Source organism: Belonocnema kinseyi, chromosome 9, assembly GCF_010883055.1.
Source record: "Belonocnema kinseyi isolate 2016_QV_RU_SX_M_011 chromosome 9, B_treatae_v1, whole genome shotgun sequence".
In the NCBI taxonomy this organism is placed as follows: Eukaryota; Metazoa; Arthropoda; class Insecta; order Hymenoptera; family Cynipidae; genus Belonocnema; species Belonocnema kinseyi.
Genome location: NC_046665.1, coordinates 126270300 through 126298190, shown reverse-complemented (window position 1 = coordinate 126298190; position 27891 = coordinate 126270300). Strand labels below are relative to the sequence as shown.

General features: G+C 22.7%; 1 protein-coding gene across 18 annotated transcripts in view; it reads right to left on the bottom strand.

Moving 5' to 3' along the window:
- LOC117179954 (vacuolar protein sorting-associated protein VTA1 homolog) overlaps positions 1-27891 on the bottom strand; it is a 43047-nt gene that overhangs the window by 1278 nt on the left and 13878 nt on the right. Inside the window, exons 3-12 of one of the 18 annotated variants that reach the window (XM_033372202.1) lie at positions 21309-21347; positions 21175-21228; positions 20967-21017; positions 20831-20866; positions 15508-15540; positions 15400-15444; positions 15270-15305; positions 15162-15185; positions 10122-10154; positions 9921-10016 (exon numbers count right to left, since the gene is read on the bottom strand). In XM_033372202.1, the coding sequence (XP_033228093.1) occupies positions 9921-10016; positions 10122-10154; positions 15162-15185; positions 15270-15305; positions 15400-15444; positions 15508-15540; positions 20831-20866; positions 20967-21017; positions 21175-21228; positions 21309-21347 (447 nt within the window). Of the gene's footprint in view, positions 1-9920; positions 10155-15161; positions 15186-15269; positions 15306-15399; positions 15445-15507; positions 15541-20830; positions 20867-20966; positions 21018-21174; positions 21229-21308; positions 21348-27891 lie in introns of all 18 variants that reach the window. The other 17 variants (XM_033372203.1, XM_033372192.1, XM_033372193.1 and 14 more) reach the window with 17 other exon arrangements.

Sequence of the window (27891 nt, the reverse complement as noted above, 5' to 3'; positions counted from 1 at the left end):
AATTTAGTTCTGAATTTTTCAAAAAAAAATTCTAAAATCGGTGCATAATTGCGTTCTAAATGTCATTTTGAACCTCGTTTTCCGATTTCACCCCACTGTGCAATGTACCGTTTACGTATGCTGAGTTCGAGTGTACCGTTTGAGGGTTAATTGCGGAAGTCGCTAAATATCAGCAAACCTTTTTTTCAAGAAATTGATAGACTTTAAATCATATAATAAGAAGTATCAGAAAATATTTGTGTCTAATAAAGGAAAATAGAGAGATGCGTTTTATTACATACTAGAGTAAATGTACGCACGCAAATAACTCTTTCATGTCTCTGAAATTCTATTTACTAACATGAAAATATGGAAATTTAAAAATCCATTATTAAAGAAATTTTTTAATATAATGTTTTAAATATTTTTGAAACAAAAAATAATAATTTATAAATGCAAGCGTTAGGAATTTTAAGATATACAGTCGAGCCTCTCAATAGGGCGCCTCTCAAGGCTGTAGGGGACATTTTTCTTGGAAGCGCACTTCCCCCACCAACGTCCTTCGCACCTCAAGACTTTTGCATGCTCAGCCTCTGAATAAGGCGCTCTTTTCTGCATATAAGTGGTACAGTTCGAGCCAAATACATTAGGCTGGTTCAAAAATACATTGCAACATGTGCAAGTCTGTCTCCAGAAAGTTTATATTTTTATTTAATTAAAAATGGAGAAATTTTGGATTTTCGAAAAACTAAACTCATAATTCGGATTTTGATCAAAACGTTCCAAGTGTTTGTTAGGGATTAAAGAGGAGTTTCTACGAGGTAAAACCATACTAATATCTTTTATATTTTTAAATAATTACAAATGGGCAATTTTAATATCTCCTAAAACTTTTTAAACAATTTTTAATCGTTCAAATTAATATAACTTACTTTAAAAATTGTTTATTTCCAACATTTTTTTTTTAAATAATCGTATTTTTGGAATGAAATATAATAGTTGGTCATTTTTTGGAGTAGTAAATTTTGTTTTTTGTTGAATAATTCCATAATTTTTGTGCATTTCTTCTGATGTTTAACAAATTCCTATTTGTTTAAATCATTTTTATTTGCTGAAGCACTTTTGTACGGTAACATAAAAAGAATATATAAAATAGAATACAAAACATTTTTCTTACTATATAGTGTATAGAAATAATATATAAAAAACATTTTTTTATCGTTTTAACAAATATAATTTTGTTGGACAATTGCTTTTTTCAGAATATTTTTAAATCGTATTTTATGAATTAAACCTAATATTGAATGATTTCGAGGAGTAATCCATTCTGTTAAAAACTTTATCTCATTGTTCAAACAATTTTTATTCTTCTATCCATTTTCAATTTGAAGGAAATTGAAAAAAAACAATACTTCATTGTATAAACAATTACATGAAGCTTTTAACAGAATTTAGTAAAAAAAAGTAATTTAATATTATGCTCAATTCATAAAATACGATTTTTAAAATATCTTTTAAAAATAAATTTTGTTTAGACAATTAAGAAATAGTTAATTTATTCATTCAACACACTATACAGACAAAAAAATAATTGTATGTATCCCATTTTATTTTATTTTTTTAAGTTTTCGAATGAAAGCTGCTCGACAAAGCTCAAATTTTTTAAACAAATGTAAATTTGTAATTCATTAGAAGAGATGCATGGCAATTATGTAATTATTAAAGAAAATTAGCATAGGATACCAACTTGAGAAAAAAAGTAGACATTTCTTGATCAATTTTTATATATTTTGAAAGTTAACAATAATTAATTATTTAAATAATTCATGATTTAAGAAAAACAGCAGACATTTCTGAAAATTAACAATAATACGTAAAAATTTAGTTTGCGAATTCTCGGGTGATATTTGGTGCGAATTATTTTATGTATATTTTCATTCCAACAATTGCACGGCTGAATGATTCATTCCCTACGATTACTTGATTGAAAGAAAATTTAAAAAACGCATATGCTTTAAGTTTTTCGAATCAAAAAATGTCTCTCGAATTACAATGATGAATGACGAAAAATATCATTTTCTCAATTCGAGAAAATAATTGTATAGCACACTATTGAGAGTCAATGCTTCGAAATATCCCTCTGTCAATGCAGAGTCTAAAAAATGGGGTTAACGTTCGAGCATAACTGAGGAGAAGGCGCTCTATTGAGAGGCGCCCTATTGAGAGACTCGGCTATATACGAACGATTTTGGACCATTTAATCAGAAAAAGAAGTTGAATTGTATAATTTCTAAGTCAAAACGCTAAAAATTAAACAATTTTAAATTGATTTGGAGAATTAGGGGATTAGCATGACATATATCAAAAATATGATAAATGTCAAAACGTTAAAAATTGAATATTTAAAGTTCCAATTTTGGAAATTGGGTCATTTAAAATTCAGATGAATTGAAATTGTATTCTTTATAATTAGAAGTGTTCAGCAACAAATAATTAGAGATTGAAAACTTTTAAAATTGAATAATTTGTATTCAAAGCGGTTAAAATTTGACAATTTAATATTAAAAACTAATTTCAATCTTTCAAAGGCAAAGCTTCTGAAATTATAGAATATTAAATTTTCATTAAATAATTATATTGCAAGTTAACATTAGAGCTGATTAGACAGATTTGTCTAAAATGAAAAATTAATTGAATCATTCTTAAAAAAAAAGAAATTTCGAAATGAATAGCAATTTTAAATAGGAAAGGTTGAAAATGAAAAAATTTCTACTCTCAAATGTTGAAAATTAAACAAATGAGATTTTCATTTACAAATGAAAAAAATTTAGCTACCGAAAATTGTGATATTAAAACTTTTTTATGCTCAAACCTTTTCAAATTTAAATTATTGGAAGTTAATCGCTTCAAAATTAATAATTTTTAAATTGCTAATGATACTTTCCAAAATCAAACCAATTCAATTTTAAATGAAAGATAAAATCTACGAAATTAAAAAATAGCGATGTTCATAGAAATTCAGAAATCTGAAATTCTTCATTTAAAATTGTTATTCATCCTAGAAATTTTCGAATATAAAATATTTTTCAATTTAACAATTCTGATAAGTCATAATTTTTGGTTGAAAATTTAACTTCTTTAACGAGAATTTGTTTACAAATGTCTTGTTAAAAATTAATCTCTTTCGAATCAAAATGAATTTTTTTTCTTGTAAAATCGCATTTGTGGTTTGAAATTGTAAATGTTTTGTAGAAAATTTTCAATTAAAATATCCTTTTTTTAATATATCAACTATTACATTTTAGTCGAATATTTATCTTTTTAGGTTGAAAATTCAACTCCTTGGTTAAAAGTTGAACTAATAAAATTAACTTTAGTTGGTAAATCAAACTGTTTTGTAGAATTTCCTTTATGAATATTTAATTCTCTTCAATGAAAATTTAACTACTCCATTTTTGTTGTTGTAAAAATGGACATTTTTTATTTAAAATTTAGAATATTCAGTTAAATTTTTTTAATGGAACAAATAGAAAATGAAAAATATTAAAATAAATTTTTGAATAATATCACATACATTGTTCACAGTATTTAGTAAAAAAATGATGCAATTTGTTCAAAATTCGCCGTTTTTGGTAGAAAATTCTTGGTTGAAAATTCAACTATTTAGTTAAAAGTTGATGTAATTTGTACAAAATTTCTTCTCTTTGGTAAAAAGTCGATTTTTTGTTTGTTCAAAATCAAATCTTTTTTTGAAAAGTCATCTCTTTTAATTGGATTCAGCGGCTTCTTATTTTTGTATGAAAACCTTTTTTTTGTTAAAATATCAACCATTACGCTTTACTTTGAAACTTCATTTTTCTAGGTTCAAAATTCAGCTCCTTGGTTGACAGTTTTTTTTTAAATTGGTTGTTTTTTTATTAAATAGTATTTTCTTAAAATTAAAATTGAACTATTTTGTTGAAAAGCCAACTTATTGGTTCTAAATTAACTTTTTCGTTGAAAATGCCTACTCTCGGGTTGAAAAATATCAACTGTTTTATAGAAAATTCGGCGTTTTTGCTTAAAAATCCAACGATTTTATATAAAATCCAAATATTTGGTACAAAATTCAACTGTTTTGTAGAAAATTAGGTTTTTTTTTTTAATTGAAAATTAATTCTGCTCAATGGAAATGTTACTACTCCACTTTTGGTTAAAAATTAATCTCTTTTTTAATTTATAAATTACCCTATTTAATTAAAAAAGTTAGAAACGAAAACATACAAACTTAAAATTAATCAAATAAAATTTGGACTAACTCACATTCATAAATTAATCTTCTCGTTTGAAAATTCAATTATTTAGTAAAAAGTTGAAAAAAATGTCTTTTAAAAATATTAATTAAAAGCCTAATCTGCCTAATGAATAAAAAAAATTAAATAGCTGCAGTATCTTAAATGTACTAAGGTAGCATAAAAATTTGTCTTTTAATTTAAGAGTAGAATGAAAGATTTAATAAAATTTTAATAAAAATTCGATATTTACATTTTTATACAAAATTTTATTAATAAATTTAATAATTATATTTATTATTTATAATAATAATTTATTTAATATGACTTTCTTTTTTAATATAAAATTATTAGAAATACTATCAATTTTAAAAATTAATTTTTATATCATATTCTTCTGAAATTAATAATTAAATAAAATTTATAATAAATACAAATTATTTTTGATGAAATTTAATAAATTTTAAAATAAAGTAGGACAAAAAGAATTATTATCGAAAATCTATTATTAAACTTTAAGTAATAGATTAATAAATTATTTATAATAATATAGATAAAAAGTGTGAAATTAGGTCCTACATTTTTTTAGTTTAAAAAATATGTTAAAATTCAACTATTTTGTTGAAAATTCATCAAATTGGTTTGTAAATTAACTTTTTTGTTTTGTTGAAAATTAGTTCTTTTAAATTAAAAATTAATTCTGTTCAATGGAAATGTTATTACTCTACTTTTGGTTAAAATTTATAAACAAAAAGAGTAGAAAATAAAAATTAACCAAATAAAACTTGGTCTTATATCAAATTCGTAGTTCAAAGTATTTAGTTGAAAATGTATGTAATTTATTAAAAATACGTGTTTTTTGCAAAAACATTTTGGTAGAAAATCGATTTGTTTATGTTAAAAATCAAATCTTTTCTTGAAAATTCATCTCCTTTAATTAAATTAAACGGTTTTTTTTTATTGATACATTTTTTTGTTGAAATATCAACTATTACACTTATGTTAAAAAACATTAGCTTTCTTGGTTGAAAATTTAATGCCTCGGTTGATAGTTTATTTTTTGGTTGAAAATTCTTAAAATGAAAATTCAACTATTTTGTTAACATTTTATTTATTTTGTAGAAATTTTGCCTTTTTTATAGAAAATTCAACTATTTGTTGAAAAGTTTATGTATTTTGTTGAAAATTTTCCTTTTTTATTTGAAAACAGTGTATTTATTGTAATTTTATTTTCAAACAGTAGAAAAATATTAGCACAGCTTAAAAAAAGTGTAAAATAGAGTAAAGAAACATGGACTTAAACAACTTTTACACTAAAGCTGTTTGATATCGTGCATATTTTTTTAACAAAATATCTTGACATTTTTTTTTTTGTAAAAAAAGAGAAATGGTTTTGAAATGTAGAACAGTTAATAAGATTTTATTTGATAAACTGTTCAGTTTCCTGGCCCAGTTGTCAACAAAAATAGTTAGCTTTTTTTCATTTTTCAGATTTTTGTTAAGATTTGCAAGCATTATCTTTTGTTTTTAATAATAATAAATGCGCATACCTTGATTAATATAATAATAATTGAAGCCTCGGCAGAAATATCGTTGTACCAACACAAGTTTTGTGTCAAAATTTACGTTATTGAATCTAACTTACAATTAAAAATTTTGAACCTGAATAATATAATTAAATTGAATTAATCAGAACCATGCATTACCATAGGAAAAATGCACGAAAATTACAAAATAAATATGAAAAACACTTTAAAGTAATTTTTTTCTTCATAGTGTAAAGTCAAGTATTAAATGAGACTTACGTACTTAGGTATTATTTTCTTTAATATAGGAAAAAACGGCATAATTGACATAATTAAAAAAAAATTGCATGAATATTCAGAACTTATAAACAATAATTAAAAAATAAATAAGAAATACACAAATTAATGGGAAAAAGTGCCGCAAATATATATTATTATCAAATTGTAAAATTTTCCAAATTTCAAATGACAAGATTTTTAATTGACAAAAAATAAAATTCCCAATTTAAAAATATCCGAAGCTAAAATTCAGCGACTTCAAGACCGACTTGTAAAATAAACGAATTATTAAATTCCCACAAATATTTCAATTCTCGAAATCTAGAACTGCTAAACTTAGTTGATTGACTATTAATCTAATTGCTATTAATAGAATTATAAATAAGGCAAACAATTTATTTTACAATTCAGAAAATTTTTTTCTTTTAGAGTTTTTAACGAAGCTAAAATATTTAACATTTGTATGTCACTCTTAAAGAAAGAGAATTAACAAAAATTTTTTTATCTTTGAGAACACTCAAATTAATCGAAAATTATTTTTCGAAGTGCTATACTAAATCCTTTTCAGGCTCGTCAAAAATGAATCTAGAAAATTTTAAAGAAATTTTTTTATAATACAGGATTTTAAAAAATGTTATAAAAAATTCGAGTCCTTTTAACAAATGTTTAGAACTTTTAGAAGTCGGGAAAGAATCAAGAAATATTTGATAAATTTTCAAAAATGCTTCCGAGTTTTTAAATATTTGTAATCTATTTAAAACGTCTTAAATTATTGAAAATATTTTTAACTGACACGATATTTTCTCAAGAATTTCAAATATCATTCCAAATTTAAAAAAATTACCTTACAATCTTCTAAATTTCCCCAGCAATTTTAAGAAAATTTGTTTATCCTCTTGAAAACTTTCGAAATTCTTTCAAATTCTATTAAATATTTTTTGAATTTACCCGATTTTTGTTCGTTTTTATTTCGCAATCTTGCCAAATTGAAACATTTTGCTTCAAAATCTCCTAAACTATTTTTAGAAATTTTAGGAAATCATTTGTTATGTTTAAAAACCTTTTTCAATTTTTTCTTAAAGTTCATTTTGCAAAATAAAAAATTATTAACAATTTTCACACGAATATAAGAAAAATTTTTTTCTTAATCTTGTCAGATCTTCTAAATTCTACAAATTGTTAAATTTTTCCTGCGTTTTTTATTTATTCTGCAAAACTAAAAAAATTGCCTTAAAATCTTTCCGATTCTTCTTTGAATATTTTTGAAATCTTCTAAAATCTTTTAAAACAATCTCTTCAAATTAATTTTTCGAAATAAAAAATTATTAACATTTTTCTTAGAAACCTGAAAAAATATCTTTCATTTTCGTGAAACTTAATAAAATTCTTAGAAAATCTTCACAAGTTTTAATTATTTTTGAATCATTTCAAAACTTTGAATATCTCTTAAATTTACTCAATTTTTTTCTAAAATTATTTGATATGGCAAAATTGCAAAACTTTGCTTTAAAATCTTTCACAATTTAAAAAAATGTTAGGAAATAATACAACATGTTTTGTGATCTTTTTTCGATTTTCTCTTGAAATTCCTTATAGAACAATCATTAAAAATTTTTCAATGAATTTTAAGAACTTTTTTTCACAACCTGACAAAATTCAATTTACCTAACAAATTTGTAAATCTTGAAAAATTAAAATATTTTTTCTTTTACCAAATTTAATTAATTTGTTAAAAATCATGTTTTTTTCTTGGTTCAGAATCAATTCCTTAAATTAAAATATCTAGTTAAACATTCAAGTATTTTATTAAAAATTAATCTTTTGGGTAGAAAATTAATCTTCATGGTTGCAAAATTGATCTTTTAGGAACAAAATTGATTAATTTGATCAAAAATTAGTTGTTTTTTTTTAAATTAATAATTAATTTATTAAGTTAAAAATTGAACCACTCCATTTTTTGTCAAAAATATTGATCTTTTTTTGTAGAAATGTAAACTTCTTAGTCTTTAAGTTCATCTTTTTAGATAAAAATGTAACATTACGTTAAACAATTATTTCATTTAGCTAAGTACTAAAGTACTAAAAATTTATCGTTTTTTGTGCAGAGTTAATTTTCTTGGATGAAAATTTGAATATTATATTTTTCTTCTAACATTTTTTCTTTTTTGAATGAAAATGAATATACTTTATCCAGAAATGGTCATTTTTATGGAAAATTGTAGTTTCGGGTTGAATATTCATTTTTTAGTTAAAAATTTATTTCTTTATCTGAAAACATAACTATTCCATTTTTTTGTGTGGAAAATTAATCTTTTTTGATAGAAATTTAAGATCAGTAGAAATTTAATGCAAAATTGAAATATTTAGTCAAAAATTTAGTTTGTTTGGTTGATTTTTATTTTTACTAAAAATTTATAACTTTTCTATTTTTAGCTACAAAATTATTGTTTTTTGTTAAAAATTAATTTCATTCGATTAAAATTTAATCGTACTGTTAACAATTGATTTTTTTAAACTAAAAGTTTAAATATTATATTTTTGGTTATTTTATTTGATTTTTTTTTCATTTTTAGGTGAAATTAATTTTATTTAGTTGAAGATTCATTATTTCAGTTAAAAATTTATTTTGCTTAGCTGAGAATTTATTTTTTACTAAAAATTAATCGCTTTTCTTTTTTTGGTTAAAAATTAATTTCTTTAGATGAAAATTAATTTTTTTTTTGTAAATGAAAGTTTAAATATTATACTTTTGGTTATTTTATTTAATTTTTTTTCGTTTTTAGGTGAAATTTAATCTCTTGTTCGATGGGAAATTTTATTATTGGGATGAAAATTTATTTTTTTAGTTGAAGATTCATTATTTTAGTTAAAAAATTATTTTGCTTGGTTGAGAATTTTTTTTTGGACTAAAGATTATTAATTTTTATATTTTTGGTTAAAAATTTATCGTTTTTGGTTGAAAATTAATTCCTTTAGATAAAAATTAAACTGTTTAGTTAAAAATTTATTTTTTTTTAACTGAGAATTTAAATATTGTGTTTTTTGTTAATTGTTTATTCGTTTTTGAGTGAAAATAAATCTCATGTTCGATGAAAAATTTTACTTTTGGGTTGAAAATTCATGTTTTAGTTAAAGATCCATTAATTTAGTTAAAAATTTTATTTTTCTTGGCTGTGAATTTTTTTTTAACTAAAGATTAATAACTTTTCTATTTTTTGTTACCAATTTATCGCTTTTGGTTAAAAATCAATTTCTTTAGATGAAAATTTAATTTTTTTTCTAACTGAAAATTAAAATACTATATTTTTGGTTAATTTTTTTTTTCGTTTTTGGGTGAAAATTAATGTCTTGTTCGATGGAAAATTTAACTATTGTGTTGAAAATTCATTTTTTGTGCTGAAAATTCATTTTTTTAGCTGAAGATTCATTATTTTAGTTGAAAATTTATTTTGCTTAGTTGAGAATTTTTTGTGCTGAATATTAATAATTTTTCTATTTTTGGTTAAAAATTATTGTTTTTTTTTGTTAAAAATTAATTTCCTTCGAATAAAAATTTAAAAGTTTTGTTAAAAATTTATTTTTTTTTAACTGGAAATTTAAATATTGTATCTTTGGTTAATTGTTTTTCGTTTTTGGGTGAAAATTAATGTATTGTTCGATGGGAAATTTTACTATTGGGTTCAAAATTCATTTTTTTAGTTGAAGATTCATTATTTTAGGTAATAATTAATTCGAAAAAGAAAAAGCGTTAAAAAAATAATAACTATAGAACTCCATGGACAGAAAACTTGTGTTGCTACAACATTCATTTTGCCGAGGCTTCAATTTCTTCAGGATGTACAGTTTATTATTTTTGTGAACTCACCCTCCGTTTTCAAATTGTTAAAATTTTCGAAAGATGATGGCTTTTCAGTGCCCGGATTCGTTGGAATGGGAGCTGGATTGTACGGATTTGGCTCGACTGGAACAAAATTTTTTCGTTCAGGCGGAATATTCACAGGCTTTGGTGGTGTGATATTCGAACTAAAACTACTTGGAACTGAAGGAAAACCAAATGCGTCCGTACTTGCTGGTGGTGTTGGAACGCCGGAATCTGAAACTAAAATAATGCATTAATTTTAAATTTTTAATAGTATAAAATAAAAATTGAGCAGTCGAGGTACATAAGCAATTCCTGGCCTACAAAAAAGGAAGATAATTCGCAATCTTAACCCTTAAAAGACATACTGGGTGTAAAATACCCAGCGACTTATTTTCGCTTTAACAAAACGTACCAAATTCAAGAAAATGGAACATATGGCGCAAGATTAATAAATGGCATAAAAACCTACTTTTCTATGTTATTTTCACATAATTTAAATTTTTCTAAATTTTATACGCAGTTTAAAATAAATAAAATCGTTTAATCACGCAAAGTACGGTGTTTCATTTTTCATTGAATTGAAGCTTTTAATTTTAGAGTAAATACCTTATTTGGAACGAACACTATAAGAATAATTTTATTTTTGAAGCGCCGTATCTCCAAAGTATTCAACTAAAATTTTAAGTGAAAATATCGAAAACTGAAAAAGTTATGAATTTTAGAGTGAAGAAGTTATTTTTTTATTTTTTTTTCCAAAAAGGATTTTTTTAACTACTTTAAATTCCAAAAACTGTCATGAAACCTTGTTCTCCATAAACTAGATAGATTAAACATCATAAATTGATTTTCTTGTAAAAAACTATCCAATACCGTCGGCACAACACACTTTTGAATACCCTTGGGTACCAAACACCCAGTATGCTCTTTATGTAATTTTACGGAACTGTGCCCTTTAAGGGTTAAGTCCATTCAACACTCCTGATTTAGTGAAGATTCTAAAAGAAGTATTAATTCATCTTCCTTTTTAAAAAATATTGAAAACTTAATTTTTCTAAAGCGTGTTTGCTACTGTGGAAACGCATGAGAAAGAAAAAGAAGCACATTTAGTGAAATACGCATACGTAAATTCACATTAAACATCACCTCATCTCATTTTGCATGTTATGTTTGCAAAGCAGTTTTTATTATGATTTAGCAGGGGTAAGCAAATTTAAAAATGCGGTCCAGCGGAGGTGATTCAAAGCAGATTATATCGGGAAATTAATTTTCTACTAAAAAAAAGGAATTTCAAATGAAAAAGATACATTTTTAAATAAAAATGACACATTTTAAACCGAAAATAGAATAATTAAGTTTTAAGTAAAAAATTACATAAAAAAACAACGAATTTTCAAAACATAATAGTTGAATTTTCAACCAAAGCGATGAATCTCCCACTTGAATAATTAAACTTTTAATTAAAAAATTTTCTACAAAAAAAATCATTTTTTAACCAAGAAGTTAACTTTTCCAACAAAAGGATACATTTTAGCATAATTATTTAATTTTCAACAAAGAAGATTAATCTTTAACGATCTGAAAAAAAGTTAAATTTTCAACCAAAGATGAATTTCCAAATAGAATGATGCATCTTTAGCCAAATAATTTTCTACTAATAAAGACAAGATGCTAATAAAATAATGAATTTTCAACCAAATAGTTACATTTTTGATTAAAACCATTAATTTTCCACAACAAAACTTCTAACAGAAAGATGGATTTTCAACTGAAAAGAAAAATTTATGAACAACAATAGAATAGTTAAATTTACAGTTCAAGATTAATTTTAAAATAAAAAAAAATTAACAAAATAGATTCATTTTTCAACAAACGAGTTCAATAAAGTAAGTTAATTTTAAACCAATTTTAAAAAAGTTAAATCTTCAACTTTCAAATAAATAGTTTAATTTTAAACCAATAAGATTAATTATCTATCAAAAAGACAAGTTTTTAGCAAAAGAATCAATTTTTATCTAAATAATTAAATTTTCCACCGAAAATGAAAAATGTACAATAAAAATGGAATAGTTCAATTTTATGTTAAAAAATCTGCCTGCGCGCGGCTTGCAAGCATTGTTGCACAGACTTTTTAAAACTGAAAGTTAAAGCATCGACCATTGTAATTTGACGATTGTGAATGCTCTTTTGTTAAAGCTCCTTCTGCTTCAATGGACACATCTTTTAATTCATGACTTTCATTCTAAGCACCCTTTAACACAACACAGCAAAATATTGCAAAATTAATTAATTTTTAACAAAAAAGGAAGTTAAATTTTGAGTTGAAAAAATTAATTTTCAACTAAAATGATGAATTTTCAACTTGAATAGTTGAACTTTAAACGAAAAAGATGAGTTTTCAACTAAAACAACAACGAATCCTCAACTTCTGAAATAGTTGAATTTTCAACAACAAATTAATTTGCAACTAAAATGATGAATTTTTAACCAGATAAATTTTTGACACAGGATTGGAATTTTAAATCAAAAAATTAATTTGGAAAGAAATTTTTCAACCAAAATTGAATCATTAATTTTTTAGTGAAAAAATGAATGTTAAACCAAATAGATGAACTTTTATTTAAAATTATGCAATATTCAATTGGAATAAGTAAAATTTTCAGCGATAAAAGTTACTTTCCTGAAAAAAATATTTGTAAAAAAATGAACTTAAAAAAACTAGTTGTGTTTTCGAACGAAGTGCTAAAATTTAAACTAAAATTGTAAATACCAAACTGAAATAGATGAATTTTAAACCAAAAAGATGAATGCTCAACTAAACTTATGAATTTTTAACTAGAACAATTGAATTTTTGAGCAGCGAGATGAATTTTCAACCAATAAGATTAACTTAGACCATAAAAGATGAATTTTCAACTAAAACAGATGTTTTTTCAAACAAAAATTAAATAATTACATTTTTAATAAAAAAAATGAATGTTGAAACAAAGAGATACATTTTTATCTAAAATTATCTAGTATTCAAGTGGAATAAAAGTTGAATTTTCAGTTTAAATAACAAAATAATTTTCAACCAAAAATAAATAATAGTAAAATTTTCGTGAAAAAAATTCCTTTTCATCCAAATAGGTCATATGTCAACCATAGAAATGCATTTTTAATTAAAATGAAGAATCGTCAACAAAAAACATTAATTTCCATAAAATAGTTTAACCCTTAAAGTGCTTTGTGGGTGTTATACACCCCAAGCAATTTTCAAACTCTTATAAACAATACTTAATTCGAGAGAATTGTGTAAGTGTCGCCATCTAGCTTTAGTTAGATACACTAACTGTAAGTTAAGTCGTTTAGCATACTGCGTCAAGCTCAAGCTTTAGTCTACTAGCAGCAGCTGCTGAAAGTGGAGGTAAAAAAATCGTGGGGCATAGAACACCCAGTGTCCACTTAATGAGTGAAAAAGTAATTTTAGAACAAATTTTCTTGTTGAAATTTTATTGATATATTTTTAAAGAAAAAAATCTGATTCATCATTCTATCATAAAATTGACTCTTCAACTGTGGAAATAAATACCTTTTTTGAAAGCACCCATGTTGCCATCTTTTTTTTTTTTTGAAAAAACACTATTTCAAAAGTATAGTCATACATTTTCAGGTTGAAATAATTTAAATTGCGTGAGTTAGAAATTTTTAGGTAAAAAAACAATTTTTTCACATTTTTCAATAATTTTTTAACAAACTTAAAATAATTAAATGGATATAAAATCAACTCTGCATAATACAAGATATTTTAAACCATATCGGATAATTTTATTGTAACAAAATATTCAATAGGAGTTAATCAATACATTATTAAATACACTGGGGTGTTAAACACCCACGATGCACTTTAACATGATTTTTACTATGTATGCACTTTGAGGGTTAACTTTCAACCAAGTAACTTTATTTCAAACCCTATAGATGAATTTTCAACTAAAATGATAAATATTTAACTGGAATACTTGAATTTCTAAACAAAAGGCGAATTTTTAAACACGAAGATTAACTTGCAAAGAAAAAGATAATTTTATACCAAAAAATGCGAATTGGCAACAAAATAGATACATATTTCAGAAACTTAAATTTTCTATCAAGAAGATTAATTTTCTACGAAAAAGACAAGTTTTTGATAAAATACATGAATTTTATACCAAAAAGTTGAATTTTAATTTTCGACTAAAAAAAAACAACGAAATTTTAATTAAATAAATTTATTTTAAACAAAGAAACACAAATTTGGAGTTAAATTCGCAATTAAAGAGTAAATTTTTAACGAAAAAACAATTTTTCAAGAAAATGGTTAATTTTCAACTAAACCATTTTCCACCAAAATCAAGAATCTTCAACCAGAAAACTGAATTTTTAACAAAGTAGTTCAACTTTCAGCAAGTAGTTGAATTTTCAACGAAAAACGGTAATTTTTAACGAACATTAGAATAATACATTTGTAACAAAACACATGGTTTATAAAATGAAAAATATCAATTTTTAACAAAAAAATTCAAAAAGCGGTTCACTTTTCAACCAAAAAGAATAATTCTAAACAAAAATGTTTAATTTTCAAAAAAACAATAAAGCTTTAAACAATAAAAATGATTTTTCAAGCAAGAATATTAATTTTCTACTAAAAAATCGCGAAATTTCAACGAAATAGATGAATTTTCAACTAAGAAACACAAATTTTCACCTAAAATGAAATGGTTAAATTTTATGCTAAAAAAAAAGAATTTTTAACCAAAAAATTAATTTTCAAGAAAATATTATATTTTTAAACAAAATCAAGATTCACAAATAGTTGAATTTTCAACAACCAACATTAATTTTCGCCCGATAAAGAAGAATATTTTACCAGAATCATCGATTTTCAACTAAAAATATCAATTTTCAATGAAAAATAGAATATTTAAAATTTCAGTTACGAAAATTAATTTTCAACTAAAAAAGGCAACTAATTTTCAATAAAAACAGAGACAAAAATTTGCATTACTTATGTAAATTACTCTGAACTACTTGTGTTACAAGTTAATTATGTGGATTACTAAAAATACGAGGCAGTGTAAAATTTGAAGAAATTGGGTTTAATTTTAATTACATATTAATATAAAATTACATAAACAAATAAATTTGGATGAAAACGCGTGCGAAGTCAATGCGTGATTCTAGCTTTGCTTTATTATTAATTTAAAATGCTTAATTAATCTTAGATACCTTCGTCGCTTTCCGCATCGGCAGCTAATTAAAATAAGAAACTATTAATTATTTTATTATTTGATTAATTCCAAGGACTTGTTTGATTTTACATTTTATTTTTATTACCTGGTTCAGGTTCTTTCGCTGAATCAATTTCCTCGGCTAAACACAACAAAGTTCGTAAAAATTTATAATTCTACAGTATATTTTAGTTATTTCATTTATTTAAATTTTAATTCGATTTTTATTAATTTACCCTCGAATTTACCTTCTTCAGATTCTTTATCTGGATTTTCCGCAGCTGAGCAAAAATTTTATTATTTGAAAAACATTTAAATCGACTAATGTTTAATATTTTAATTACCTTCGTCGGATTCTCTATCCGGGGTTTGCTCGGCTGTTGAAAAATTATTTAGTTAAAAATTATTTTTTCGTATGACAGCGTAGCGATTCGGCCGATGATTCCAAATTCCCGGTCATTTCCCGGTTTTTCACGTTCAAGTTTTTCAATTTTCCAGCCAAATAAAAGAAACATATTAATATTAGATTATGAATCTTAAACTGAAATTGTTGAATTTTAAATAAAAAGATGTATTTTCAACTAAAAATATAAACATTTAACTGGAATACTTGAATTTGGAACTAAAGAGATGAATTTTTAAACTATAAGAATAATTTTAAAACAAAATACATAAATTTTTGACTAAAAAAAAAAGAATTCTCAACAGAAAGTGGAAGTTAAAATTTTCGTTAAAAACCTTTTTTTAACTTAACTGGTCAATTTTCAACGAACACACTGAATCTTAACTGAAATAGTTGAATTTTTAACGAAAAAAATTAATTTTTATTAAAAAACATAAATTGTCAGCCAAAACTTAAATAATTAAGCTTTAAGTTAAAAAATCAACGTTTAAACAAAAATGACGAATTTTCAACTAAAAAAATATGTTTTCAACCAAAACTTAAATAATTAAATTTTCAGTCAAAAAATAACTGTTCAACCAAAGAGATTAATTTTTAACTAAAATTATGGAATATTCGACTGGAATAATAGTTACATTTACTGTTAAAAATAAAAAATTAACCAAAAATCGATTTTCAGCCAAATTGTTGAATTTTTACCTAGAAAAGATCAAGTTTCAACCGAAAATTAAATTTAAAAATCTTTGATCAACCGAAAAAGATGAATTTTTGACTAAAAAAAAAATTGTTTTTTTTCATGAAAGAATTGAATAATTAAATTTTTAATCAAATAATGAATGTTCTTCCAAAGAGATTAATTTTTAAGTAAAGTTATGGAATATTTAACTAAAATAATATTTAAATTTTCAGTTAAAAAAAAATAAACAAAATTTATATAAAATAATGAAGTTTTCGGAAAAAAATCCATGATTTTTCTACGAAATAGTTGAATTATCAATTAAAAAAGACAAATTTTAAGCCAAATTTTGGAATTTTGACCTAGAAAAGATCAAATTTTAACGAAAAAATGTAACAGTTAAATTTTTAACTAAAATTACGATTCTTTAACTTAAATAGGTGATTTTATATTTAACAAAAAATTTAATTTTTAATTATAAGGATTAATTTTCAATCCAAAATAGAATAGTTTAATTTTCCGTAAGAAATTTAATCCTTCATAAAAAAACGGATTTTCAGCAAACTAGTTAAATTTTCTACTGAAATAGTTCAATTTTTGGTTAAAAGAATGATTTTGAACAAAGTAGTTACATTTAAAAAAAGAGATGCATTTTCAATTGAATTGATGATGCTTCAAATATAAATATTATTTTTTAACAAAAAAGTTTAACTTTTAACCGCAAATATTTGAATCCACAAAATGGAATTTTTTATTTTCCATTATTTTTTGTGCAATCAAAATTTGAATTTTCGATTTTTGAAGAAAATCCAAAAATTGGTTATAATAATCTTGTAGGGCTTTCAAAAAGAATTTTTTTTCTTCTCTTGACTTTTTTTCATATCGTGCGTTTTTCGGCTTCAAATTTTGATTTTCGGGTGATTAAAAATTTTTTGAAAATGCTATAACTCTGATAATTTTCTTTTTGTCGAAAAAAGTCATGAGGATACATTGTTTGTTCTTTTTAATACTCTAAATATCCGTACATAGAATTTTAAAATTAAAAAAAAAAGTGGGCTCAAAAATTTTCAAAATGCGCTCACTTCTTGAATTTTTATTTAAAATGGCTGGTTCACGAACTCGTCCTTTCTTTTAGGACCTACAAAAAGTGTGACAAAGATGAATTGGATTTGTTCATTTTTTCGAGAGTTATTGTGTTTACGGACGGACGGCCGGACGGACAGACAGACAGACGCCATCGTGAAAACATGATTTTCGGATTCATGGGGTCTCGAAACGTGGAGATTCGTCGAAAAAGTGTGTGTCAAATTTCCGGAAATTCTAATACTTTCTCAATCATGAATGAAATAGAACGAAATAGAATAAAAATAGACGCATAGATTCGGATTTAGTTAGTTGGCATCGTTCGTAGCGCCTCTTGAGGAAAAGCGTTGAAATACAAGTTTTACAGATGGTTATTATTTGTAATTAAAAACGTTACAATTTCTATACATTCAAATTAAATTGAAAAAATTAAACAATATTATTATAAACGTTTGAAAATGGTATAATTTCTAATTTAAAGTTTAAAAATGAGACAATTTTATTTTAAATATAAGAATCACGAATCTCAATGATTTAAGATTATAAGAAAATTTCGAAAATTGGACAAGTTCAAAACGTTAAAAATGAAATATTTTCCAAATACAATTTCTAAAATTCGATCATTATAATTAATAGACATTAAAACCGTATTATTTCTAATTAAAATCGTTCTAAATTGAAAAATTTCAGATTCTAATTTTTTTTCAATGCACAATTTTATTAGAAAGTGGTGGAAAATGTTTCATTCCTAATTCAAAGCATTTAAAGTTGAAAAAAAACGTTAAAAATGTAATATTTTCAGATTAGAATATTGAAAAATCGCAACAATTTTCTTCTTAAGATTCTCCTTTTAGTTATAAATTTTATTATTTGGTTGAAAATTTCATAATTTTGTCTAAAAGACATTTATTTTGTTTATAAATTGTTTGAAATTTTTGTTTTTATGTTAAAAAGTGAACTGGAATCTTCATTGGATTAAAATTTAACGATTTTCAAAAAGGTTTCTTTTTGTTTAATTCATCTGTTTTCGGAGAAATTTAATCTTTCGTGAATAAAAATGCAACTTTTCGGTTGAAAATTCAACTCTTTTTTTGAAAGCTTGTCGTTTTGATTTTAAAATTCACCTGCTTTAGCAGAAATTACATCTTTCTTGGATAAAAATGCAACTGTTTGGTTGAAAATTCAACAAGTTTGTTAAAAAGTCATAATTTTTGGTTGAAATTTTCTACTGTTTAAATATAATACTTGGGTATTGAAAAAAGAACTGAAATATTTTCTGGATGAAAATTCAACTATCTTTTTAAGATTCGTTTTTCTTTTTATTTAATTAAAAATCCATCTGTTTGAAGAAAAATGTCATCTTTTTGGATAAAAATGCAACTGTTTGGTTGGAAATTAAATTTTTTTGTTAAAAAGTCATACTTTTTGGTTGAAAAGTCCACTATTTTTATGAAAATTTCACTATTTCGTAGAAAATTTAGCTGAAAATTTATATTTTGCTGTTAAGAAATGAACTAAAATATTTTCTGGACGAAAGTTCCAGTTATAAAAAAACTGGACATTCTTTTTACAAGTCCATCTGTTTTAGTACGAAATAAAAAATTTTTTGGAAAGAAATGCAACTAGTTGGTAGAGAATTAAACTATTTTGTTAAAAAGTTATCCTTTTGGGCTAAATATTCGTCTTTTTGGATTGAAAATTCAATTTTTTCTTCGAATTATTTTTTGTTTAAAAATTAATATCTTAATCGTGAAAACTGTTTTTTTTTTAATTTATCTTTTGGATTTTTTTAAAAATAAAAATGCAACTTTTTGATTAAAAATCATTCTCCTCTACTTGAGTATTTAAAAAATTTGTTTGAAATATTTGGTTAAATCACTTTGTTAATAAATCACTTTCTTGTTAAAGATTTATATTTTAAGTTGAAAATTCATCTCTTTGGTTAGAGTTAAATTATTTTGTTGAAAATTAATCTTTTTTCATTAAAACTTCAACTACTTAGGTACAAGTTAAACTACATTGTTATCAATTTATTTTCTTGATTAAAGGCTTATGTCTGGTTGGAAATTTAACTCTTTAGTGGAAAATACTTTTTTTGGTTTAAAATTAATTTTTTAACAGAAAATGTCACTTTTCCATTTTTTTTTAAATTAATATTTTGGAAGTTGTTTTAAATTTGTTAGAATTTAAAAACATATTTGAAATTTTTTCAGAACTTCTAAATATCTGTAAAAGTTAAGTGAATTTTTCCTACAATTTTTAGGAAATCCTACAAATTTGAGAACATTTCCTTAAAATTTTGATCTATAAATAACAATTCAACATTTATTATTAGTACACGAAATTTGAGGAATTTAAAAAAATATCTAGAAGCTTTAAAAAGATTCAAAATGAATTTAAAGTTTGAAATGATAGCCTAATTTAAAACGAAATGTAGATTTTTGCAGATTTTAAACAAAAAATTAGAAGCTTTTCAAGAATTTGTGAAAGACTTCAAAAAAAAAAAATATATATTCTTAAGATTCCTAGGAAAATTAATTAAAATTTGCATGATAATTTTGAATCTTTTAAAAACTTCTAAATATCTCTTGAAATTTCTCAAAATTTTCTCTATAAATGTTCATTTGTAAATTATACATTAAAATTCAACAATTTCACTTACAAATTAAATATTTTTCAAATACAACAATTAAAATTGTAACGTTCAAAGTTTGAAAGCTCTTAGAAATTTTAACTATTGAAGGTTTTCTATGTCAAAGAATTAAATTTAAAATTGTTTAGTTGTAAATATTTGGTTTCAATTTACTTGCCTTAAATGAACAGTCCATATTGCGTTAAAATCTGAAAAATCTTAAATTTTGAACTGATTTAAAATCGTTTTTTGTTCTATTTTTAATACTTAAAGTACAGATCCAATACAAAAATTATTTATTAAATAAAAATCTCTTTTATCAAAACTTTTCAACTTCAAATCCTTTTAGTTTTTAATTGTTCAAGTCTTCAAGACAGCATTTTAAAATATTTTAAATGAAAAATGTAACCTTAAAAATAAAAATCTCAAATGTAAAATTTGTTAAGCAAAAGATTTTTGAATTACGCAGTGTAAACTAAATAAAAGCATAATCAAAAAAGATAGCAATTCGACTTTAAAAACTGTCGAAATCCAATTTAAATAGATTTTCTTCTAAAAATTTGTAAAATTCTCGGTCAAAAAAAAATTCACTGTCATTTTCCGGGTTTTCCCGGCTAGTATTTTTTCTTTTTTAAGAATTAAAAGATAAAACAGAAATCACTTTTCTAAATTGACCAAAACTATTTTAAAAATGAAAACTTAAATTTTACTGCGATCAGAAGTCGATTCACGGCTTTTTAATTTAAAAATTAAAATGTAAAATTAAAAATTAAAATGATGTAATTAATTTTTTAATGAAATTCCCGGGGTTTTCCCGGCCAAGTCGCCACCCTGGTGTAATTAATCTGTGTTTTTTTTTTTTATTTTAAATACCTTCTTCCGGTTCTTTCTCTGGATTATTTTCTTCAGCTATGAAAAAAATTTAATTGTAGAAAATATTAATTTAAAAATGTTACAGTACAGTAACATAATTTTTAATAAATAACTTTCATTGATTTAATTCAGCTACCTTCTTCGGACTCATTTTCCGTAGTGATCTCTCCGGCTAAAAATATTAAATCTATTTCAAATGAAATAAAGATTCTTTCTCTTTGTCATAGATTATAAACAAAATTTAATACATTTATTATATAATTTAAAGGATTACTTTCAGTATTATCTATTTAGGAATTCCCCATCAAAAGAACGATCTATAAAAAATATTTCGCAAAGTTTACCTTGATTTTCGTTACTCTCGTCAGAATTTTGATCCGGCTCAATATTTGGTTTCTCTATTATAAATTATTATAATTAATATAATTCGAAATGAAAATAGCCTAAGTTCTAGTAAAATAACATCGAAAATATTCACCTGCTTCAGCATCATTATCAAGAGACGCCAAATTGTCAACTGTATAAATAAAATCAGGAATTACAATCCAGAAAGTGTACAATTATTGTTAATTTATCCATGGCAATGAAGTGCAAAATGAGATGGTGAATGATTCGTGTATAGAATTGTCCAAAAACGGGGGAAATATTGTGATTTTCAACCAAAAATTTAAATTAAAAAAGAAAAATCATTTTTAACCATTTAAAAATTTAAGCAAAAGAAACGAATCCTCGACAAGACATTTGAATTTTCTACTTAAAAAGATGAATTTTCAAACGAAAAAGATTAAACTTCAACGAGAAACAGCGGTTAAATTTCCAAGTCAAAAAGACGAATTTTTGTAGCAGACGGTTGAATTTTTTTTAACTATAAAAGTGAAATTTTCAAGGAAAATTGTTTATTTTTCACAAAATACATAAAGTTCAAAACGACATCGATAAATTCTCAACGAAAAAAAAAATGTTGATATTTCGACCAAAACATATTTATATTTTAGATCATTTTATATCAATAACAGTCGAATTGAAAAAAGAATTTACAACGAAATAGTTCATTTCTGAACCAAAGAAATGAATCTTCAACTAAAAAATAAATTTTTAACAAAGTAGTTCAATTATCAACACAGTAGTGAAAATTTCAACTGAAAAAGATGAATTTTCAAACTGGAAGATTAATTTTTTACCACAAAAGACGAATTTTAAAGAAAATAATTGAATTTTAAACAAAAAATACTACAATTCAACAAAAAACTATACATTTTCAATAAAAAATATTGTCACTACATTAGCGCTTTTAAGCTAAAAAGTAGAATTTTTAGAAAAATGTTTACCTTAAAACTAAAAAAAAAAAAGAATTTTAAACAAAAAAATTGATATTTACCTGAGAAAAATCAATTTTTCAGAAGACAGTTGAATTTTTAATAAAATAGTTCATTTTGAACTGAGAGAGATGAATTTTCAAAAAGAAAAATTGATTTTTTATCTAAAAAAAAAGATGAATATTCACCTAAACAACTGAATTTTCGACCAAAAAAAGCGAAATTTCTCTAAAACAGATCAATTTTTAATTAAACTAATGAAATAAAATAAAAAAGTAGAATTTTCATCCAGAAAAGATTTCAGTTCTATAACAAAGACCAGGTATCTTATTTTATATTACAATAAAAAAAGATAAAATATATTTAAAAAAAAAAAGAATTTTAAAAACAAAAAGACAAATTTTGAACAAATAAAGATTTATAACTCCAGAAAGAAATAAAAGTTTATCTAAATTGTTCAAACTTTAAGTTAAAGATGAATTTTTTCTACAAAAATTGAATTTAAAAAAGAATGACTTCAGGAAAAAATTAATTTTACACGAAACTGATAAATTTGTAAAAAAAATGGAATTTCAAACCAAGAGAATTATTTTTTTCCCAAAAAGGAGAATTTTCTACTAAAAATTATTAATCTTAAAAAATTGAAAAGTTTCATTTTCAGTTGAAAAATTCATTTTAATTAAAATAGGCTTTTCCATTAAACAGTCAATTTTCAACCAGACATAAGCCTTCAATCAAACAAATAATTTTCAACAATAGTAGTTAAATTTTCAATTAAAAAAGATTTATTTTCAACAAAATAGTTCAACTTTAACAAAAGAGATGAATTTTTAACGAAAAATAGAAATCTTAAAAAAAAATGATTTCTTTACCAAGTGATTGAACTATAATTTTCAAAGAAAATAGTTGAAAACTCAAGCAAAAAATAATAATTTTTAACAAAGAAGTGGCATTTTCATAATAAAAAAAAAGAAATTTTTATTAAAACAGATCAATTTTTCAATCAAAAAGATCAATTTTCACACAAAAAAATAGTTTGATTTTTTGTTAAAAAATATTTCTGGTTGACTTCACGAAAAAAATTTAATTTTAAATCCGAAACGACGAATTTTTAACCGAAAAAGATGAATTTAAAATGTTAAAAATTAAAAAAAAAACAGTTAAATTTTTATCCAGAAAAGATACCAGTTGACTTTTCGAAATCGAAATATTAAGTTTTTAACCAAAATTAAGTTTCTACGAAAAAACTGAATTTTCAATCCAAAAAGATGATTTTTTTCAAGAAAGATGAAATTTGTACTAAAACAGAAGAATTTTAAATAAAAAACAAAGAAAAAGATGAATTTTCAATAAATACAGATTTTTTACTCAACAAATTTTTTCTACAAAAATTGAATTTAAAGAATAATAATTTCAGCAAAAAATTAATTTCAAGCGAAACTGATGAATTCTTACCCAACAAAAATGAAATTTCAATCCAAGAAAATTATTATTTAAAAAAAAAAGGAGAATTTTCTACTAAAAAATATCAATCTTGAAAAAATGGAAAAGTTTAATTTTTAGTTTAAAAATTAATTTTTAAGAAAAAAAAAACGCTTTTCTCATGCAAAGAAGAATCATTTTTAACCAAAAAGTGGCATTTTCATGAAAAAAAATATATTAAATTTCTACTGAAACAGACGAAATTTTCAACCAAAAAGATAAATAAAAAAGAATAGTTGAATTTTCTGTTAAAAAAAATCTTTAACCAAATATTTTAATTCTCTACCAAATAGTTGCATTTTTTCTAAGAAAGATAACATTTGTACTAAAACAGAGGAACTTAAAAAAAAACGACAATTTTTTGTTGAAAAGTTGAACATCAAATACAAATAAATCTACATTTAGCACCAAAATATATATGTTTAACAAAAAGTACATTTTTTACAAAATAGGTACATTTTCAAATGAATAGTATAATTTTAGATTAAATGAAATAGTTGAATGTTCTATCAAATAGTTGCATCTTCATCCAAAAAAGATTAAATTTGTACTCAAACTAATTTTTAATTAAAAATTTTGTTTGTTTAAATAGTTTAATTTTCACCCAAAAAGATTTCAATAGACTTTTCCACAATACGAATTTTAAACAAAAAGTAAATTGTCTAAGTAATAGTTTTTAAAAGTATTTTTAAACAGATCAATTTTTATTTAAAAATTACAAATTCTCAACAAAAAAAAAACAGTTGAATTTTCATCCAAAAAAAGATTCTAATAGAGTTTTCAAGATCAAAATATGAATTTTTTAACAAAAAATGTTTCTACGAAAAAAATTAAATTTTCATTGAAAAAGATGAATTTTTTCAACTAAATAGGATGAATGTTTAACGAAATAGTTCGATTGTATATCAATAAAAGTCGAATTGAAAAAAGAAGAGTTTTCAACAATTCAAACAATTGAATTTGTAGTTAAAGAATTTTTTTTCATAAATGAAATAACGAAATAGTTATTCTTTTAACCAAAGAAATGAATATTAATTTTTCACGACAAAATACGAATTTTAAACCCAATAATTGAATTTTGAACAAAAAATATGAATTTTAAACAAAGTAGATCAAATTTTAACCAAGTTGTTGAATTTTCAATAAAAAGTATAAATTCTCAACAAAAGCTATAATAGTTGAAATTTCAAACAAAAAAGACTTAAATTTTAAATAAAAACTTAACTGACAAAAGTGAAACTTTCAGAAAACAGTTAAATTAAAAAAAAAAAATAGTTTATTTCTAACTCAGAATGATGAATTTTCAATCAGAAAATCTGACTTTTGTATCTAAAAAGGATGAATATTCAACTGAACAATTGAATTTTCGACATAAAAAGGTGACTTTAAAAACAAGTGGAATTTTTAATGAAATAAATTAAGTTCAAAACAACAACGATAAATTTTGAACGAAAATAAGAATTTTTTATATTTCAACCAAAAAATATTTTTATTTTATATCAGTAAAAGTTGAATTAAAAAAAATGAGTTTATAACAATTCAAACAGTTCAATTTACAGTTTAAGAAATTTTTAATTCATCAAAACAAAACGAATTTTGAACAAAACTGTTCATTTTTTAACCAAAGAAATCAATCTTCAACTAAAAAAATGAATTATTAATAAAAAACTATCAACCTAATAATTAAATTTTTGTTCAAAAAATGATTATTTTTTGAACAAAAAGATTAATTTTTTACCACAAAAGACAAACTCTCAACAAAATAATTGAATTTTGAACTAGTGTTAATTTTCAACAAAGTAGTTAAAATTTTAACACACGTTGTTTAATTATCAATAAAAAAATATAAATTCGCAACGAAAACTATAATAGTTAATATTTCAACCAAAGATTATTTTAATTTTAAATAAAAAATAGTAACACTCAACAAAAAAAACCATACAAAAGACAGTTGAATTTTCAATAAAATATTTTATTTTTAACTAAGAAAGATGAATTTTCAATAAGAAAATCTGAGTTTTCTATCCAAAAAAGATTAATATTCAATTAAACAATTGAATTTTCAACCAAAAAAGATTACTTTTTTTAACAAAACAGTGGAATTTTCAAAAAAATATTTTAATTTTCAACAAAATACATAAAGTTCAAAACAACATCGATAATTTCTCAAAAAAAAAAAAAATCATTTTTGATATTTTAATTGTATATCAATAAATGTTGAAATAAAAAAATGAGTTAGTTTTAAATAATAAAAAAGTCAAATTAAAAAAAAAAACGATAAATTTTTAATCAAAAAAGATTGTCACTAGAATTGTGTTTTTAAGGTAAAAAGTAGAATTTTGAAAAAAATGTTGATTTTAAAACTCGAAAAAATGAATTTCCAAAAAAAAATTGATATTTAACTGAGAAAAGTGAACTTTTCAGAAGGCAGTTGAATTTTCAATAAAATAGTTTATTTTTAACGAAGAAAGATAAATTTTCAATTAGAAAATCTAATTTTGTATCCAAAATAGATGAATATTCAAATAAACAACGCAGTTTTCCACCAAAAAAGGTGTACTTTTTTTAGCAACATAGTGGAATTGTCAACAAAATATTTTTATTTTAACTCAAATAATTGAATTTTCAACAAAACATTTTAATTTTTAATCAAATAGTTCAATTATCAATTGAAAAAGATAAATCTTTAACCAAATGGTCGAATTTTCAAACGAAAAAGATTAAACTTAAGCCAATCCCCGAGAAAGATGACTAAAAAAAAATATTATTTTCAAATCAAAAGAACGAATTTACTATCTAATGAAGTTTTCAACAAAATAATTAAATTTACAAAAAAATAGTTTAAATTTTTACCAAACATGTAGTTGAATTTTTAACAGAATAATCGAATTTGCAAAAAATAGTTTAATTTTTAGCTACACAGTTTAATTTTCAAGTCAAAATATGAATCTTTAATCAAGTGATCAAATTAAAAAAATAAGAATTTTTCAATTCAAAAGAAAGAATTTTCTGTCTAAAACAGTTAGACAGAACCATTTTCTTCAAAAGACATCATTTTTGTTTGCAAATTCAACTGTTTTGGAGAAAATTCGTCTTATTGGGTTCAAAATTCAACTCTTTTTAAGAGTTTTTTTTTAATTTAAAAATCATATTTTGTTGCTGATAAATCGACTAAAATCTTTTTTGGATGAAAACTATTTGTTTTTTTAAATTTCGTCTTTTTGAATGAACAGTTAACCTTTTTTTAGTAGAAATATTGCATTTTTCTTGGATACAAATGCAACAGTTTTGTTGAAAATCCAACTATTTTCTAGAAAATTCAATATTTGTTGAAATTTAATATTTTAGCGTTGAAGACAAAGACAACTATTTGATAGAAAATTCAACTATTTCGTTAAAAATTCATTCTATATAGTTGAAAAAATTCATATTTTTAGAATGAAAATTCAATTTTTTGTTCGTAGAAACATTTTTTGTTAAAAAATTCACATTTTGATCTTGAAAACTCAACTGGAATCTTTTTTGGATGAAAAATAAACTATTTTTTTGAAAATTTGTATTCTTTAAATAAAAATTTATTTGTTTGAAACTATTTCTAGAAAAATATTTCTTAGACATTTTACTTTTTGTTAAAAATTCGTATTTTTTTGTTGAAAAGTCTATTGAATTCTTATTGCATGAAAATTCTTAGAAAATTTACTTTTTGTTTAAAATTCGTATTTAAAAAAACTAGTCAATTGGAATCTTTTTGGATGAAAAATCGTATATTATTTTTTAAATTTGTATTTTTTAAATAAAAATTGATTTCTTTGAAACTATTGCTAGAAAAATATTTCTTAGAAATTTTACTTTTTGTTAAAAATTCGTATTTCTTTGTTGAAAAGTCTATTGAAATCTTATTGCATGAAAATTCTTAGAAAATTTACTTTTTGTTTAAAATTCGTTTAAAAAAAAAAAAGTCAATTGGAATCTTTTTGGATGAAAAATCGTATATTATTTTGTAAATTTGTATTTTTTAAATAAAAATTGATTTGTTTGAAACTATTGCTAGAAAAATATTTCTTAGAAATTTTACTTTTTGTTAAAAATTCGTATTTCTTTGTTAAAAACTCTATTGAAATCTTATTGCATGAAAATTCTTAGAAAATTTACTTTTTGTTCAAAATTCGTTTAAAAAAAAAAAGTCAATTGGAATCTTTTTGGATGAAAAATCGTATATTATTTTTTAAATTTGTATTTTTTAAATAAAAATTGATTTCTTTG